Source organism: Pseudophryne corroboree, chromosome 11, assembly GCF_028390025.1.
Source record: "Pseudophryne corroboree isolate aPseCor3 chromosome 11, aPseCor3.hap2, whole genome shotgun sequence".
In the NCBI taxonomy this organism is placed as follows: Eukaryota; Metazoa; Chordata; class Amphibia; order Anura; family Myobatrachidae; genus Pseudophryne; species Pseudophryne corroboree.
Window position 1 is genome coordinate 217,245,926 of NC_086454.1, and position 20,542 is coordinate 217,266,467.

General features: G+C 46.3%; 1 protein-coding gene across 2 annotated transcripts in view; it reads right to left on the minus strand.

Moving 5' to 3' along the window:
- Positions 1-20,542, minus strand: part of EDC4 (enhancer of mRNA decapping 4) — a 1,121,437-nt gene that overhangs the window by 799,481 nt on the left and 301,414 nt on the right. Inside the window, exon 6 of one of the 2 annotated variants that reach the window (XM_063945256.1) lies at positions 611-761. In XM_063945256.1, coding sequence (XP_063801326.1) covers positions 611-761 — 151 coding nt within the window. Of the gene's footprint in view, positions 1-610; positions 762-7,590; positions 7,718-20,542 lie in introns of those variants that run through there. The other variant, XM_063945257.1, reaches the window with a different exon arrangement.

The window sequence follows — 20,542 nt, forward strand, 5'->3', positions numbered from 1 at the left end:
ATGTGCGAGACAATTTGTCAGGATGTGATGTAATGCTGAGAAGTGTCAGTGACAGCTGTAGTCACACGGTCTCAGAAAACTTGTAATGGAGACCTGATCAATTCTGCAGCTTTCCCCCTTCCTCTCCCCTTCTGCTACCAGTTCACACGCATACACACAAGCAGATCCCTGCGCATGCCCTGAATACTCATTAAAAAGCATAGCTTTTCAGGTTGATTTCAGTCAAAAGCTGCTTCTGCAGTAGACAAGACTCAAGTAACAGTTCATGCCCACATTATACTTGCATACACAGCAATCCAATAGAAAATTATCTACAACTAGTACAAAACTGTGCACTTCTGCCATGTTACACAGTGTGAAGTATTTGTAATTTTTACCCACATGTAAAGTACTTAAAAACATATTTAATAGAATAGGCTAATCAAGCCTTTCAGAAAAATAATAAAACATTCACTTAAGCATAAAAACATAATAAGGTATGCATTGTACAAAAATGCATTGTATAAAATGTGCTCTAGTCAATATAGCGTAAAAACATAAAACATACTGTTTTTCTTAAATAAAACTTTTCGGGGAAAAACTCTGTGTATGATAAGAAAGAGAAGCTTACCCGATCTTCATGCAATAAAGCAACAGTTTGGCTGGTGTCCTCTAAAGAATTATCTTCATTTTCCTCAGGGATATAGGGACACCAGATAATTCTACGGTGACTATTTAAATGACTGAGGTCTGGTCTTCGTATGTGAACAACAATCTCATCTCTAGGTGTCAGGTTTAGAAAAACGTAGTAATACTACCTATTAATCTGAAATCATGTACAGGTTGAGTATCCCATATCCAAATATTCCGAAATACGGAATATTCCGAAATACGGACTTTTTTGAGTGAGAGTGAGAGTTGTTTTTTTGATGGCTCAATGTACACAAACTTTGTTTAATACACAAAGTTATTAATAATATTGTATTAAATGACCTTCAGGCTGTGTGTATAAGGTGTATATGAAACATAAATGAATTGTGTGAATGTACACACACTTTGTTTAATGCACAAAGTTATAAAAAAATATTGTCTAAAATGACCTCCAGGCTGTGTGTATTATGTGTATATGTAACATAAATGCATTCTGTGCTTAGACTTGGGTCCCATCGCCATGATATCTCATTATGGTATGCAATTATTCCAAAATACGGAAAAATGCGATATCCAAAATACCTCTGGTCCCAAGCATTTTGGATAAGGGATACTCAACCTGTATACAATATGTAAGATCAATAACATTTCCACTTTTACATGTGAAAGTTTATTACACATAAGCCACAGATTTCTTCCAGATTAATAAAAGGGCACAGAACTGTTCATTTTTAGAGTCAAATAGTAGAATGATTTAATTTTCTATATATATTTTAAATATAAACAAAATAAATGTTTTTAAAGAAAAACATTAAATTGTTAGTCACTAAGGAGTCTATTCATAAAGCAGTGGGGCCTATCCTGAGCAGAAGCCGCAGACTCAACTTTCGGGCCGGCAGTGGCTATTGTCACCGGGTGTGGTTCATCAAATCGACAGTGTCTAGGTCAACATGGATGGAAGGTCGACAGGGTTTCTAGATCGAAATGTGCTAGGTCGACAGGTCTAAAGGTCGACATGAGGATTTATATATTTTTTTGTGTAGTTTTATTCGTAGAGTGACCGGGATCCCAAATTAGTGCACCGCTTCGCTCGCCATGCTTCGGGCATGGTGCCTTCGCTTCACTCGGCACACTTTACCGTTCCAATCGTAGTCCACGTGGATCGTTAAGTATGAAAAAATTCAAAAAATAAGAATTTACTTACCGATAATTCTATTTCTCGTAGTCCGTAGTGGATGCTGGGAACTCCGTAAGGACCATGGGGAATAGCGGCTCCGCAGGAGACTGGGCACAAAAGTAAAGCTTTAGGACTACCTGGTGTGCACTGGCTCCTCCCCCTATGACCCTCCTCCAAACCTCAGTTAGGATACTGTGCCCGGACGAGCGTACACAATAAGGAAGGATTTTGAATCCAGGGTAAGACTCATACCAGCCACACCAATCACACCGTATAACCTGTGATCTGAACCCAGTTAACAGCATGATAACAGAAGAGCCTCTGGAAAGATGGCTCACAACAATAATAACCCGATTTTTGTAACAATAACTATGTACAAGTATTGCAGACAATCCGCACTTGGGATGGGCGCCCAGCATCCACTACGGACTACGAGAAATAGAATTATCGGTAAGTAAATTCTTATTTTCTCTGACGTCCTAGTGGATGCTGGGAACTCCGTAAGGACCATGGGGATTATACCAAAGCTCCCAAACGGGCGGGAGAGTGCGGATGACTCTGCAGCACCGAATGAGAGAACTCCAGGTCCTCCTCAGCCAGGGTATCAAATTTGTAGAATTTAGCAAACGTGTTTGCCCCTGACCAAGTAGCTGCTCGGCAAAGTTGTAACGCCGAGACCCCCGGGCAGCCGCCCAAGATGAGCCCACCTTCCTTGTGGAATGGGCTTTCACAGATTTTGGCTGTGGCAGGCCTGCCACAGAATGTGCAAGCTGAATTGTACTACAAATCCAACGAGCAATAGTCTGCTTAGAAGCAGGAGCACCCAGCTTGTTGGGTGCATACAGGATAAACAGCGAGTCAGATTTCCTGACTCCAGCCGTCCTGGAAACATATATTTTCAGGGCCCTGACTACGTCCAGCAACTTGGAGTCCTCCAAGTCCCTAGTAGCCGCAGGTACCACAATAGGCTGGTTCAGGTGAAACGCTGAAACCACCTTAGGGAGAAATTGAGGACGAGTCCTCAATTCTGCCCTGTCCGTATGAAAAATTAGGTAAGGGCTTTTATAGGATAAAGCCGCCAATTCTGAGACACGCCTGGCTGAAGCCAGGGCCAACAGCATTACCACTGTGTATATGTGAGATATTTTAAGTCCACAGTGGTGAGTGGTTCAAACCAATGTGATTTTAGGAACCCCAAAACTACATTGAGATCCCAAGGTGCCACTGGAGGCACAAAAGGAGGTTGTATATGCAGTACCCCCTTGACAAACGTCTGAACTTCAGGAACTGAAGCCAGTTCTTTCTGGAAGAAAATCGACAGGGCCGAAATTTGAACCTTAATGGACCCTAATTTTAGGCCCATAGACAGTCCTGTTTGCAGGAAATGCAGGAAACGACCCAGTTGAAATTCCTCTGTAGGGGCCTTCCTGGCCTCGCACCACGCAACATATTTACGCCAAATACGGTGATAATGTTGTGCGGTTACATCCTTCCTGGCTTTGATCAGGGTAGGGATGACTTCATCCGGAATGCCTTTTTCCTTCAGGATCCGGCGTTCAACCGCCATGCCGTCAAACGCAGCCGCGGTAAGTCTTGGAACAGACAGGGTCCCTGCTGGAGCAGATCCCTTCTTTGAGGTAGAGGTTACGGTTCCTCTGTGAGCATCTCTTGAAGTTCCGGGTACCAAGTCCTTCTTGGCCAATCCGGAGCCACGAGTATAGTCCTTACTCCTCTCCTTCTTATGATTCTCAGTACCTTGGGTGTGAGAGGCAGAGGAGGGAACACATACACTGACTGGTACACCCACGGTGTTACCAGAGCATCCACAGCTATTGCCTGAGGGTCCCTTGACCTGGCGCAATACCTGTCTAGTTTTTTGTTGAGGCGGGACGCCATCATGTCCATCTTTGGTTTTTCCCAACGGTTCACAATCATGTGGAAGACTTCTGGGTGAAGTCCCCACTCTCCCGGGTGGAGGTCGTGTCTGCTGAGGAAGTCTGCTTCCCAGTTGTCCACTCCCGGAATGAACACTGCTGACAGTGCTATCACATGATTTTCCGCCCAGCGAAGAATCCTTGCAGCTTCTGCCATTGCCCTCCTGCTTCTTGTGCCGCCCTGTCTGTTTACGTGGGCGACTGCCGTGATGTTGTCTGACTGGATCAGCACCGGCTGACCTTGAAGCAGAGGTCTTGCTAGGCTTAGAGCATTGTAGATGGCCCTTAGCTCCAGGATATTTATGTGAAGTGATGTCTCCAGGCTTGACCACAAGCCCTGGAAATTTCTTCCCTGTGTGACTGCTCCCCAGCCTCTCAGGCTGGCATCCGTGGTCACCAGGACCCAGTCCTGAATGCCAAATCTGCGGCCCTCTAGAAGATGAGCACTCTGCAACCACCACAGGAGAGACACCCTTGTCCTTGGTGACAAGATTATCCGCTGATGCATCTGAAGATGCGACCCGGACCACTTGTCTAGCAGATCCCACTGGAAGGTTCTTGCGTGGAATCTGCCGAATGGGATTGCTTCGTAAGAAGCCACCATCTTTCCCAGGACCCTTGTGCATTGATGCACTGAGACTTGGCCTGGTTTTAGGAGATTTCTGACTAGCTCGGATAACTCCCTGGCTTTCTCCTCCGGGAGAAACACCTTTTTCTGGACTGTGTCCAGGATCATCCCTAGGAATAGAAGGCGTGTCGTCGGGATCAGCTGCGATTTTGGAATATTGAGAATCCAACCGTGCTGCCGCAGCACTATCTGAGATAGTGCTACCCCGACTTCCAACTGTTCCCTGGATCTTGCCCTTATCAGGAGATCGTCCAAGTAAGGGATAACTAAAACTCCCTTCTTTGAAGGAGTATCTCCAGAGAGACCATATAGTCCCCTTCTTCCAGGTTTGCAATCACTGCTCTGAGTGACTCCATCTTGAATTTGAACCTTTGTATGTAAGTGTTCAAGGATTTTAGATTTAAAATTGGTCTCACCGAGCCGTCCGGCTTCGGTACCACAAATAGTGTGGAATAGTACCCCTTTTCCTGTTGCAGGAGGGGTACCTTGATTATCACCTGCTGGGAATACAGCTTGTGAATGGCTTGCAATACTGCCTCCCTGTCTGAGGGAGACGTCGGTAAAGCAGACTTTAGGAAACGGCGAGGGGGAGACGTCTCGAATTCCAATTTGTACCCCTGAGATACCACCTGAAGGATCCAGGGGTCCACTTGTGAGTGGGCCCACTGCGCACTGAACTTCTTGAGACGGGCCCCCACCGTGCCTGAGTCCGCTTGTAAAGCCCCAGCGTCATGCTGAGGACTTTGCAGAGGCGGGAGAGGGCTTTTGTTCCTGGGAACTGGCTGTTTGCTGCAGCCTTTTTCCTCTCCCTCTGCCACGGGGCAGAAATGAGGCGCCTTTTGCCAGCTTGCCCTTATGGGGCCGAAAGGACTGCGCCTGATAATACGGCGTCTTCTTAGGTTGAGAAGCTACCTGGGGTAAAAATGTGGATTTTCCAGCAGTTGCCGTGGCTACCAGGTCTGATAGACCTACCCCAAATAACTCCTCCCCCTTATAAGGCAATACTTCCATGTGCCTTTTAGAATCCGCATCACCTGACCACTGCCGCGTCCATAAACCTCTTCTTGCAGAAATGGACAGCGCGCTAACTCTTGATGCCAGTCGGCAAATATCCCTCTGTGCATCACGCATATATAAAAATGCATCTTTCAAATGCTCTATAGTCAGTAATATACTGTCCCTATCTAGGGTATCAATATTTTCAGTCAGGGAATCCGACCACGCCACGCCCGCACTGCACATCCAGGCTGAGGCGATTGCTGGTCGCAGTATAACACCCGTGTGAGTGTATATACATTTTAGGATATTCTCCTGCTTTCTATCGGCAGGTTCCTTTAGGGCGGCCGTATCAGGAGAGGGTAGTGCTACCTGTTTAGACAAGCGTGTGAGTGCTTTATCCACCCTAGGGGGTGTTTCCCAACGTGCCCTATCCTCTGGCGGGAAAGGGTATGATGCCAATAACCTTTTAGCAATTATCAGTTTTTTATCGGGGGAAACCCACGCCTCATCACACACTTCATTTAATTCCTCGGATACAGGAAAAACTACAGGCAGTTTTTTCTCACCAAACATAATACCCTTTTTAGTGGTACTTGTATTATCAGAGATATGCAATACATTTTTCATTGCTTCAATCATGTAACGTGTGGCCCTACTGGAAGTCACGTTTGTCTCCTCATCATCGACACTGGAGTCAGTATCCGTGTCTGTGTCTGCAATTTGAGGTAACGGGCGTTTTAAAGCCCCTGATGGCGTTTGAGACCCCTGGACAGGCACAAGCTGAGTAGCCGGCTGTCTCATGTCGTCAACTGTCTGTCGTAAAGAGCTGACACTGTCACGCAATTCCTTCCATAAGCTCATCCACTCAGGTGTCGACTCCCTAGGGGGTGACAACTCTATAATAGGCAATTGCTCCGCCTCCATCTCATTTTCCTCCTCAAACATGTCGACACAATCGTACCGTCACACCGCACACACACAGGGAATGCTCTGATAGAGGACAGGACCCCACTAGCCCTTTGGGGAGACAGAGGGAGAGTATGCCAGCACACACCAGAGCGCTATATATAGACAGGAATACCACTATAAAATGTGCTTTTCCCTTTATAGCTGCTGTTAGTATTAAAACTGCGCCAAATTAGTGCCCCCCTCTCTTTTTTACCCTTTTCTGTAGTGCAGGACTGCAGGGGAGAGTCAGGGAGACGTCCTTCCAGCGGAGCTGTGATGGAAAATGGCGCCCGTGTGCTGAGGAGATAGGCTCCGCCCCCTTCTCGGCGGCCTTTTCTCCCGCTTTTTGGTGAGTTCTGGCAGGGGTTAAAATACATCCATATAGCCCTGGGGGTTATATGTGGTGTATTTATGCCAGCCAAGGTGTTTACATTGCTGCTCAGGGCGCCCCCCCCTAGCGCCCTGCACCCTCAGTGACCGAAGTATGAAGTGTGCCTGAGTAACAATGGCGCACAGCTGCAGTGCTGTGCGCTACCTTGTTGAAGACTGATGTCTTCTGCCGCCGATTTTTCCGGACCTCTTCTTGCTTCTGGCTCTGTAAGGGGGCCGGCGGCGCGGCTCTGGGACCGAGCTCCGAGGCTGGGCCTGTGTTCGGTCCCTCTGGAGCTAATGGTGTCCAGTAGCCTAAGAAGCCCAAGCTGGCTGCAAGCAGGCAGGTTCGCTTCTTCTCCCCTTAGTCCCTCGATGCAGTGAGCCTGTTGCCAGCAGGTCTCACTGAAAATAAAAAACCTAAAACTAAACTTTCACTAAGAAGCTCAGGAGAGCCCCTAGTGTGCACCATTCTCGGCCGGGCACAAAAATCTAACTGAGGCTTGGAGTAGGGTCATAGGGGGAGGAGCCAGTGCACACCAGGTAGTCCTAAAGCTTTACTTTTGTGCCCAGTATCCTGCGGAGCCGCTATTCCCCATGGTCCTTACGGAGTTCCCAGCATCCACTAGGACGTCAGAGAAAAATGTTTTTAAAAAAAACTCATGTCGACCTTTAGACCTGTCGACCTAGCACATGTCGACCTAGAAACCCTGTCGACCTTTCATCCATGTCGACCTAGTGACTGTTGACCTATAGTGGTCGACCTAAACATTGTCGACCTAGACAGTGTCGATCTTGAGACCCGGATCCCATTGTCACCATGGTTTACTGCAGCTCTACGGAACTCTGGTATTACTGCCACCGACACCGCACCAGGGATGTGTTCAGGAAGGTCATCTGCTTACCACCGTCCTCCCATTGGCCATAAACACTGCTGGTAGGGTAGATAGGCCGCAATCTTGGATGTTGGATGGAGTTTTCTCACAGTCTGTGGGTAAGCCGGATTCCTCTGCCTAGCAGTGATGTGTGGTGGGGTGAGGCAGAGCCTTTACCGTCATGCTAACGTTCAAGCCAGAGTTTTGACTATATAAAGTATATGAAAAATACAAAGAATATATTAGAAATAGCTTCGTTGTTTATTCTAATAATTTTTTTTTAGTCAAAACTCTGGAGTAAAAAAAAAAAAAAAAGTCTATGGCAGCAGAGGCACCTGTATTTTCTGCACATTTCTGACTCACCAAATTTCAAGCAGCATATACAGTACTGCTGTACCTGTGTATAATGCCCACATGAACCCTTGGGCTCAAATTGTGTGTAAATACGGCTCTGGTACTAGCCAGTGCCTCCTGAGCATTTTAACTCACCGCAAATCCCTGATGCCTAGATACCGCCGGGACTGCCCCTGAGGAGCCACTAGCACTGCTTTTGGTCATTTAGACTGGCACTAAATCTGGGTGAAAGCCTTTGCGTTTCCTGAAGCACTCCCCGTGCCTATCACTGCACGGTTGTAATCAAGGCCATGGGGTATATTTACTAAGAATCGTAATTCTCCCGATTTGGCGGGAGATTAATCACGAATGACATCGAAAGTGTAAAACTGCAACTTTTTGAATTTTTTACGACTTATTTACTAAGCTGTCGTATTCTGCATTTTCGTTTTTACCTATGTCGATGTCATTCGTTTTTTTTTTGCAGTGTTTTACGGGAGTAAATTGCAAAACACTGCCGACTTTAACACAATGAATCACGGCCGGATCTGTGAGATCCGTGCTGGGGTTCATTGTGCACCTTTTTTAAGTTATTAAAATAGTTTTAATTTAAAAAAAAAATTGCGTGGGGTCCCCCCTCCTAAGCCAAACCAGCCTCGGTCTCTGAGCCGGTCCTGGTTGCAAAAATATGGGGAAAAAATTGACATGGGTTCCCCCATATTTAAACAACCAGCACCGGGCTCTGCGCCTGGTCCTGGTTCCAAAAAAACAGGGTACAAAAAGCGTAGGGGTCCCCCGTATTTTTTAAACCAGCACCGGGCTCCACTAGCTGGACAGATAATGCCACAGCCGGGGGTCACTTTTATACAGTGCCCTGCGGTCGTGGCATTAAATACCCAACTAGTCACCCCTGGCCGGGGTACCCTGGGGGAGTGGGGACCCCTTCAATCAAGGGGTCCCCCCCCCAGCCACCCAAGGGCCAGGGGTGAAGCCTGAGGCTGTCCCCCCCCATCCAAGGGCTGCGGATGGGGGGCTGATAGCCTTAGTGAAAAGTGTTTGATATTGTTTTTAGTAGCAGTACTACAAGGCCCAGCAAGCCTCCCCCGCAAGCTGGTAACTTGGAGAACCACAAGTACCAGCATGCGGCGGAAAAACGGGCCCGCTGGTACCTGTAGTACTACTACTAAAAAAATACCCCAATAAAGACATAACACACACACCTTGAAAGTATAACTTTAATACATACATCCACACCAACATACATACTTACCTATGTTCCCACGCAGGTCGGTCCTCTTCTCCATGTAGAATCCATGGTGTACCTGTTGAAAAAATTATACTCACATAATCCAGGGTAGAAGGCCCCTCGTGTAATCCATTTGTAATCCACGTACTTGTCAAAATAAAAAAACGGATACCCGACCTCGAACTGAAAGGGGCCCCATGTTTTCACATGGGACCCCTTTCCCCGAATGCCAGGAACCCCTTCTGACTTATGTCTAAGAGGGTTCCATCAGCCAATCAGGGAGCGCCACGTTGTGGCACCCTCCTGATTGGCTGTGTGCTCCTGTACTGTATGACAGGCAGCACACGACAGTGTTACAATGTAGCGCCTATGCGCTCCATTGTAACCAATGGTGGGAACTTAGCGGTCAGCGGTTGACCGAAAGTAACCTCACCGCTGACCTCTAAGTATTTTTTTTATAAAAATAACACTTTTCCACCCCTTCCCACTGATATACATGCACGGATCTCGTGGATCCGTGCATGGCTATCCAATCACGGTAAAAAAAAGCAGGTCTGTTTTTTTAGCACTTTATTACGATTTGTAATTTTTCACGGCAGTGTTTGGTTATTTTGTGATTTGCACTTTTTAGTAAATTACCGAGTTCTACCAATTTGCTGGCGTATTTGACCGATGGTGTATTGATTCGTATTTTTTTCCTAGGACTACCACAATATTACGAATGCCCTCATCACTGCCGTGATTTTTGCTTAGTAAATTACAGAGATGACACTTTGAAGAAAAAACGGCATCTCGGTCAAAATCGGGACCTTAGTAAATATACCACCATATGTGCTGCTGTACCCTATTGGGTACTTTAACAATGTGTCTCTATTTACCGTTTTTCTGTACCCTAACTACCTGCCACAGCTTAAATCATAATTTCTTTCTTGAAATTAGCTGGAACCGGAACTCCATCTATTGATTCTGTGGCACAATTGCTTGTATTTATATTTAAATATTTTCCTCCATTTAAGTATTTTCCTCCATTTGTTTGTAGTCCTGCACAGAGACTGTACTGCCCACACAAGTAGTTTTTGGGCTCTGCTGGATGTCTGCAACCCCTATGAGAAAGGTGCTCTAATTTCCTTTATGCTATTGAAGATGCGATCCACTTATGTCTCCTCTCCTCACCCATGCACTGCATGCATATCATCTAGTCCTTAAATAATAGGATTTTAATACCTACCGGTAAATCCTTTTCTCTTAGTCCATAGAGGATGCTAGGGATGCTTCAAGAACCATGGGGTATAGACGGAATCCGAGACATGAGCACACTATAAGACTTTGAATGGGTGTGAACTGGCTCCTCCCTCTATGCCCCTCCTCCAGACTCCAGTTATAGGAACTGTGCCCAGGGAGACGGACATTTCGAGGAAAAGGATATATTTAATTATTTTAAACTAAGGAGAGATACATACCAGCTCACACAACCAACACGCCGTACAACATGGCATTCAACAACAACGCATGCAACGGCATGACCAATAACAGTCACAGATTGACTGAACTCAACGCAACATGAGCGTAACTATAACCAAACTGCAGATGCAGCCCGCACTGGGACGGGCGCCCAGCATCATCTACGGACTAAGAGAAAAGGATTTACCGGTAGGTATTAAAATCCCATTATTTCATACGTCCTAGAGGATGCTGGGGATGCTTCAAGAACCATGGGGTTTATACCAAAGCTCTAGAACGGACGGGAGAGTGCGGACGACTCTGCAGCACCGATTGACCAAACAAGAGGTCCTCCTCAGCCAGGGTATCAAACTTGTAAAACTTTGCAAAGGTGTTTGACCACGACCAAGTAGCAGCTCGGCAAAGTTGTAACGCCGAGACTCCCCGGGCCGCCGCCCAGGATGAGACCACCTTTCTGGTAGAATGGGCTTTCACCGATTTCAGTAACGGCAATCCTGCCGTAGAATGAGCCTGCTGAATCGTATTACAAATCCAGCGCACAATAGTCTGCTTAGAAGCAGGAGCCCCAATTTTGTTGCGAGCCCACAGGACAAAACAGAGCCTCTGTTTTCCTAATCTGCGCCGTTCTGGCGACACAGATCTTCAAAGCTCTGACCACATCGAGAGACTTTGACTCTGCCAAAGCGTCAGTGGCCACTGGCACCACAATTGGCTGGTTAACATGAAAAGATGAAACCACTTTTGGCAGAAACTGCTGACGAGTTCTCAACTTCGCTCTATCAGCATGGAAAATCAAATAGGGGCTTTTGTGAGACAAAGCCGCCAACTCAGACACTCGCCTTGCAGACGCCAAGGCCAACAACATGACAACTTTCCAAGTTAGGAATTTTATCTCAACCTTGCGCAAAGATTCAAACCAATGCGATTGCAAGAATTGCAACGCCACATTAAGGTCCCATGGTGCCACTGGGGGCACAAAGGGAGGTAGGATGTGTGGCATGCCTTTTACGAAGGTCTGCACTTCCAGAAGGGAGGCCAATTCTTTTTGAAAAAAGATCGACAAGGCCGAAATCTGTACTTTAATAGAGCCTAACTTTAGGCCCGCATCCACACCTGCTTGTAGGAAATGGAGCAAACGCCCCAGGTGAAAATCTTCCGTAGGAGCCTTCTTGGATTCAAACCAAGATGCATATTTTCTCCAAATACGGTGGTAATGCTTTGCCTTTACTTCTTTTCTAGCCTGAAGAAGTTTGAGAATTACTTCACTGGGAATACCCTATCGGGCTAGGATCTGGCGTTCAACCGTCACGCCATTGTCAAAGTCGAAAAATATCATGCTACACGTTGCCATATATTCACCCCATGCGCTTGCCCGCTGCACGTGCACATTCTATCCTGTGCGTGCGGATACTCGCAGCTGCGTGATGGCATCTCCTCGGCCATGCGCTCGGGCGCGTGGTATGTGCATTTATGATAGAGTTTGTGTGCGTTTAGTGGGCGACTCAATCGTTACATAGTTAATCTGAAAGGTATGTTTTATAGGTAATGTTCCCCCTAATAATAACTGTAAGTTTGTTTAATGTAACTGGTCAGTGAACAGAGGAATTCCTCTTTGCATGATACGAAGGGTCAGACAGGGTCTGAGCGGTGGTGTTTGGTACCTAACTAAAGAACATTTTATTAGAAACAATCCGGTGCTGGTTAGGTAAAGATTAATCGCTCGTGCGTATAGTTAGGTCTATTAGCAGTTTCTGGACATTTACTATATTTGCGGTTCATTATCCATGCGGCGGGAATCCTGAGATTCCCTCCCACCTGAGCAGTTTGATATAGTCACAGCCCACCTGTTCAAACCAACCTATGACCTTTTGTTATAATGCGAGGAGACATTCCTGTGTCCAATGAACAATGAGATTATAGATCCCTTTGTAGTGTACTGTACGCAGTGTATATAAGAAACAGCCAGCCTGGCCAGCTCAGTCTTCTCTCCACAAACGGTTTTCATCATTGACTAACTCGGAGCTGGTTTCCAGGACTGCGCAGCGATCATTCCCCACGTGTGTAAGTTCTCTGTAGCCATTTCATTCTCTTATTGTGTTAGCCTTTTTCTCTCTCTCATTGTATGTTATTATTTGCGATTGTGCAGCTATTGTGTATTTATGTGTAGTTATTCTGTTAGATATTGAGGTTAGCCTGTAGAGTATAAGATGTTATCTGTTTTCCCCTTTTTACGTACTTAAATCTCGTTAGTAAAGGTTTTGGAGCCTTAGCAAGGTATTGTGTGTTTATTACATTGCTGAGGGTATTCGGAGCATCTTAATCGCTCAAGCATCTTTTATATTAACAAGGTTAAGTTGCATTATATCCTAACAGTACTTCAGTAGTAAGGTTTACAATATAGATTCAATCTTTTAGTGTGTTGCATACAAGGTTTACTGAGTGTCATCCCGTGAGCGTCTGCGCCGCTCGTGTTCCACTCGCGGGCTCAGCATACTCTACGCTAGCAGAGTAACATTACGGTACTCGGACCGCCTATAGCGTGCTCGATACCAAGCTTAAGCCGTGAGCGAACGTGCCGCTCGTGCGTCTCGGCGACGGCCTAGCGTCTGCTACGCTAAGTGTGTACCCTTACGGTACCCCATACGCCAATTGCGTACTGAGTCTCTTACCCATTTACAGTGAATGTTATTCGATAAATAATCGGCTTTATCAATCGGCGGCTCGTCCGTCCTCCACATATCCGCACTAGCGAACACAGACTTTATCTGCCAGCAAAGGGCGGGAACGTAGTATCCCTTCGTATCCGTACTAGTGGTGAGGGATACGGTAATGCTGACTAGATAAGCGTCTGCATCGCTACGCTGTAGGAGTGCTGGTGGAATCCGGTACCGGAAGGTAAGAACAATACGCTATTGTCTTAAAAAACGGTTTATTTCTGTTTTGCGTACGCACACACGCACGCACCTGTATTTCTTTTTTTCCATTTGTGTAATTTTCACATCTCACCTTCCTGTTTGCCATTTCATAATTGATAACGTGCTGAGAAAGATTTGTTGCTATTGGTAGTTAAAAAGTAAAAATAATACATTAAGGGGTAATTTGTAAAAACACACACACGGCTTTGCCTAAAGATACAAGGAAAGATCTGTGTGGTGCTCGGTAGATGATTACAGTTAAAGAGCATTTACATTGATATAAACGTGTTAGTTGTATTTCTGTGGACATATCTGGCTTGCGTACACGTGTCTCTAACAAAGGGTGAGACTAGCGTACGCGACGCAAGGGCCGACGCACGGAGCGTATATATTACGCAACAGAGCGTCTGGGTACGCCCACGAAATACAAATCACACGATAGTATTGTTTTAGTAGGCGATACGGAGGCAACGCGATAATAGCACAAGTCAATCTCAGTGTCCTAAATTTTAGCGTAAAGATCCTTCTCTAGTTGTAACTCCTTTCGGGACTAGACTGTGATACTGAATGAAAGGGATTTCTGTACAGAAACAAAAGTAAAGAGTATATGCGGTGAAAGAGCGTGTGTATATATATATATATATATATATATATATATATATATATGTATTTTCTCATTTTGGTTGGAACCCCAGGAAGTCGAGTTCTCGTGAGGACATCCGCGAAAGTGACGGCGCGTGGTGGCTTGGGAGGCATCCCTTGTTAAATATTGAAACTAGAGCATTAGAGTATAGCAGACCAGGAGGTCTACTGTAGACACAGACCAGGAGGTCACGGACCAGGAGGTCTAGGTACAGCAGACTAGGAAGTCCGCTATAGATAAAGTCAATAAGCACAACCCCAGGCGGGTTGGTGTGGTACCCATATAGGCCATTACGCTCTGGCTGAAGGAAGTCGCAGCCGCAATTTTTGATTCCGCTGGTCGTTCCGCACATAAGATTAGTTGCTTATGTGCAGTACGATTGTACTGCATGTAATTGTGTGCATTAGTTTGTAACTTGACCCAGTACCATTTGCGTACGCTAGAGGGGTCATAAACGCTATTTGTACATTCTAACGTGATTTGTGTAATTTTTTTTATTTTAAGGGAGGTTCGCTGGTCACTCGGGAATTCTCTAACAACCAATAGTTACTGGGAAGGGTAAGTGCTCTGCGGATCACCCCCACATGTTCCATTAAATAAAGGTTCCTAGGAGCCCTAGGTTGGGTACAGCAGCTCTGAGTCAGTGATTGAAGTACTGGCCAACGTGGGCGAGAGTGGGTGAAAGCACTCGGTCGAACTTTCACAGTCAGCTTACCCCGGGCAACTTGGTTTTTGTAAGGGTTCGCTGAAGACCCTGATTTGAAGGTCAGAGGTAATGAAAGCAACACCTGCAAAGATGGGGGCCAGTTGTTCAGGAAGGGGACGATCAACCCTGGTTCAGGTTGATTTAGTAAACCGGCCAATAGGGTCGGCAAGGTATATCATATGTGAGAAATACGGTTCACACACAGAGGTTTTGTGCGATGAATGGGAAAGAATGACTGTGCATGATGGGGAAAAGTTCCCACGGGTAGCCAGTTTTAGCCCTGAGGTGTTACAGAATCTAAGGAGAAGGATATGTCTCATTAAATCTGCAAAGAGACGGATCAAGCATTATGACTATTTACAGTTATGGCAACAGGAGGGTGAAATACAAAGAGGATTGGCTCAAGCGGCTGGATCTAACCCTATCAGAAAACTGATAGCCACCGCTCCCCCACCACCATACATAATGGGAGAGAAATTGGCTACAGAGAGTTGCACACTGGGGTATGATAAACAAGCACTTAATAAATGTATAGATGTTAAGAATAATGTAACTAAGATTGTTGATGCTAATACTAACCCGTGCAAGCTGTACCCTGTTTTGAACTTTCCCCAGGATTGTGACCAAGAGGATGAGCCCACAACAATAGTGGCACTCTCTTTAGCAGCCACCATAGCAGAAACGACAGTGGGCACGGCCCAACCCGTAAGAGAAGTATCAAAGGCCCCTAGTGGAGGGACAGGTGAGGTCGTATCAACTGGTAAGTACGGCACTGTACACTATGCAGAGACCATTACACCATATGTTGTAGAATCTACTCAGAATGATGTTATTGAACTTAATCCTGTCAGGGTAATTGCAGTACCAAATGGGAAAACTGACACTTCAGGAGTCACTCCTGTCAGAAACATCGCCATGCACTGCCCCTTTTCCCGAACGGAATTAAGATCAATGGTGTCTGAATTCCCTGATCCTAGGAAAGATCTAGTTGCAAGCCAGAAGTACATTAGAGAGCTAGGAAATACTGTGGAGCCCAATAACAAAGATTGGCAGGTATTGCTGAGGGCATGTTTACCCTCCAATGTCGACTCCGCGAAGTTTATAGCTGACTGTAGACTAGATGAAGAGGTACCCCTTACTGAGGAGTACAATCAAGATAATGTGAAAAGAATTAATTTGCAGCTAGGAGTAGATTTCCCTGCTGTTGTAAAATGGAGCAAAAATTTTTCCATAAAACAAAAAGAAGGGGAAACTGCTTCGGAGTATATCCATCGGGCACTACAGGAAATGGCTAAGTACACTGGTATAGAAGACATCAAAACAAATGTACATCATAGGGAAGTAGCAGTTTCTGTGTTAATGGATGGTTTAAAAGAAACATTAAGGAATAGAGTACAGACCACTAGACCAGATTGGAGAGGTATGTCGGTGGCTGCTTTGGGAGAGGCCGCTATGGGGCACGATCGGAATATCACCAGACACAGGGAGTCACAGAGTGATAAGCTGATGGCCGTAAGTATACAGGCTCTAACCACAAGGCCACTTCAGCATAAACCTCAGACCCCTGTGGATAAGTCAAATGTGGCAACTTGTTATTACTTTCATAAAGAGGGACATTTTGCACGAGACTGTAGATTGAAAAATGCACAAAAATCATACCAACCCCCTAGACAACGACATGACACATGAAATTGGGATCAAGGACCGCAGAGACGGAGTTATGAGCCACACGCAGGGGAAACAAAAAGGTATCCCCCAAGAAGAGACTGGCAAGTCTCTGATAGTTCCCATTTACCCCCTTCACAGGTAATAGCTGCCAGCGCAATGCAGGGAGGCCGCCACACACCATAGGGATGGGGCCACACCTGTAATCTGCAGCCAGTGAAATTGATTGCGAGCCTTGGAAGTGAACCCGAGGTCACAATTGATGTAGCTGGTAGATCTCTAAATTTCCTTGTAGATACGGGGACGGCCAAGTCAGTGATACATTCGACCGTGGGCATGAGAACCACTGGTAAAACAATTCCAGCTATGGGAGTAACGGGAGTAGTACAACACTACCCTTTAAGCAAACCTGCAGAGATTACAATAGGGCCTTTGCACACCAAGCATTCTTTTCTGCTGGCTGCATCGGCTCCGACTAATCGCCTAGGGAGAGATTTACTGTGCAAAATGGGATGTGTTATATATTGTACTCCTGAAGGTGTGTTCTTGGACATACCCGAAAACCACGCTCAGGAAGCGCAAGATATGCTAGACTCCCCAACAAGATTAATGTCACACACTGTTATTGTAAATAGGTGTCCATCCAAGGTAGAGGAAATGATTTCCCAGATACCGGAATCACTTTGGACCAAGGATGGACAAGACACTGGATTAATGGCAAACGTAGCCCCAGTAGTTGTACAAGTAAAAGATGGTAGGATAGCTCCAAAAATCCCACAATACCCTCTGAAGCCAGAGGTGGAGTTAGGAGTTTACCCTGTAATAGAGCACTTGCTACAACAGGGCATTCTGGTAAGGACGTCCAGCACTGCCAATAGCCCCATCTTCCCTGTTAAAAAGAGTGGGGGGAGGGGTTACAGATTAGTGCAGGATCTAAGGGGGATCAACAAAATAGTTGAGAGTCAATTCCCCGTAGTGCCAAATCCAGCTGTCATCCTTATGCAAATCCCTCCCACTGCCAAATTTTTCACTGTGATTGACTTCTGCTCCGCCTTCTTCTCGGTACCTCTGCACCCTGACAGTCAATACTTATTCGCATTCACATATAGAGGAGTTCAGTACACCTGGACTCGCTTACCACAAGGTTTCATAGACAGTCCAAGTATTTTCTCTCAAGCCTTGCATGATTGCTTACAATCTTTTCAACCTGAGAACGGATCAATATTAATACAATACGTAGACTACTTACTGCTATGTTCGGATTCGCTCGAATCGTCCCTGAGAGATACGAAACAACTCCTGTTTCATCTCTCAGAAACAGGACACAAGGTTTCCAAAGATAAGTTACAATTATGCCAGACCCGGGTGAAGTAATTGGGACACTGTCTGACACAAGGACTGAGACACCTCACCGCTGATAGAATTCAAGCAATCCGTGACATGACCCTGCCACAAACCCAGCAACAGATTAGAACGTTTTTAGGAATGTGTGGGTATTGCCGTAATTGGATCCCAGGTTTTTCCATACTAGCCCTACCTTTGCAGGAGATGGTCTCATCAAGCAAACCAGATCGGATTTCGCACACAGACGAGTCTTGAGATGGCATTTGAGAGACTGAAAACAGGATTTTGGTACTTACCGATAAATCCCTTTCTCCGATTCCACAGGGGCCACTGGAGCGTAGTTACAATGGGGATATAGTAGGCAGTAATTGGGAGCTGGCACTTTAAAATTCTCAACCTGTGGCTAGCTCCTCCCCTACTATCTCCCCTCCAAGCCAGTCTACGTAAAACTGTGCCCGATGAGAGATGGAATAAACAAACCTTAAGGTAGAGGAGGTTAATGACGCCCTGTAAACCAGGATAACCCAAACTAAACCTGGAACAGAACCTGACAAAAAACCAGGCTAGCCTGAACTCAACAAGCAGTCATATGGTGATCTGCAAACCGTTAAGCAAAAAACAAGGAGGAACAGCGCTGGGCGGGCGTCCAGTGGCCCCTGTGGAATCGGAGAAAGGGATTTATCGGTAAGTACCAAAATCCTGTTTTCTCCTTCATCCACTAGGGGCCACTGGAGCGTAGTTACAATGGGGACGTCCCAGAGCTCCCAAAAACGGGCGGGAGAGCGCTGCGAGTCCTGTAAAAACTGCTCGGCCAAATTGTGATGCAGAGGCCGCAAAAGTGTCAAACTTGTAGAATTTGACAATAGGAATGTCAGTCCGACCAAGTAGCCGCCCGACAAACTATTTATGGAGACCCCACGGGCAGCCGCCCACAAAGGTCTTACCACGCGCGTTAAGTGCGCTGAAATGGAATACGGAGGCTCCCTAGCAACCTCCAAGAAGACTGTCTGATGGTTAGATGTATCCAACGGCCCAGCGTATGTTGGGACCCCGGCTATTTAGCACGGGAGCATTGTACAGCACCAAGAAGAAAACACTTTGTCGAATAGCCGAAGACCTCTGTAGGGAGAGTCGGCGAGCCATGACAACATTCAAAGAGGACCAAAAAACACTAGTGTCAGATTTGTTGGAAAAATGGACATCCCCTCAGGAAGAAACGACCGCTGAGACCGAAACTCAGCCGGGGGAGATGCCATAGAGCACTCCCTGAAAAAGAGGCCGAACCTACGGCCGCTAGGCTAATCTCTTTTGGAAGAAAACCGAAAAAAAACAGAGACCTAAAATTCAGGTCAGTGTGGTATGAAGCGCAGCGGAGCAATACCTCCCAGAGAAACCAAAGATGACGGCTGAATGGTAACTGAAAGAAGGGGAAAACCCCTTTTATGCTTATTATGTCCGATACAGTTTTCCAAAAGTGGCAAAAGCGAGAAGAGGTAACAGACTTCTGAAATCGGGGCCCGGTAGGCCTAACCAACCTAGGGAACTACTCCCTTCTGAGGTCTCGTGAACAGTCACACGGTTACACGGAACCAGTGTAAGATTGAACAAGGAAAAGTTGTTGAAGTGGACAGTCCAGTCGAGGTAGTAGCATAGGCTCCTCTACTGACAACAGGTGTATCTGTATCTTCAAGACATCTGTGGCCCAACCAGAGCCACCGAGAGGACTAGCACGCATAATCCCCTCCTGTGTTACCGAACCGGAGGTAGAAATTAAAAAGGGAGGCCGGATAGAATAACCAGAAAACTCCCCGGAGCCCTGAGGGCCTCCTCGGCTACTGCCCGAGCTCACGCCCGAGAGTAGTAAAGGGTTAAAAAGTCAGTCAGAACGCCCTGAGGTCGATCCGAAATCTCCGCCCACAGCGGACCAGCTGACAAAACTCCGGGGAATGTTTTCTCCCCCGGGAGTCTGACCTGGTGGCTTGACCCGGAAAGAAGATTGTTGTCCCCCGCTCAGAGAGGGATGTTGTCCCCCGTTCAGAGAGGAATGTTGTCCCCCGCTCAGAGAGGAATGGAGGCGACCACTCCTTGCGTCGCAACTTGACTGAAGGAATAGAGTACCTGGTGCCGAGGAAGGAAAAATCCTCTGACGGACCAAGTTGAGAAACGTCTATGAGGAGCATAAATTGGATCTGTGTTGAACCATAAGCTCCTGGATCCTCCGGATATTCAGAAGCCACCTAATGTACAGAGTGGGAAAGCAGCAGTAGATTGTCCATTTAGGGAACCAACGTCACCTTCTGCCCTTGAAAGAGTTATTCTGTGATCTTCCTGAACTCTGTGGGAGCGGAAGAGATACCGAGAGGAAAGGACTGACAGTGAAAATGAGAATCCTGTAATGTGAATCTGAGAAAAGCCCGTCCAACTGAAATCAGTAAACAGGCATCTCTGAAGACAAGGGACACGTAAAAACTCCCTTTCTTGTTCAAAAAAAAAAAAAAAAAGGCAATCACAGACTGAAAGGATTGTAAGGCCAGAATAGGTCTGGCCGAGCCAACTGGCTTCGGAACGTGAGAAGAAAACAAAGGCCTGAGAACTGTCCCGATTCAAATGATATGTGAAAAACAGGGATCAACCCTCTTTGCGGTTAGAAGCATATGGAGCGCCGCCTG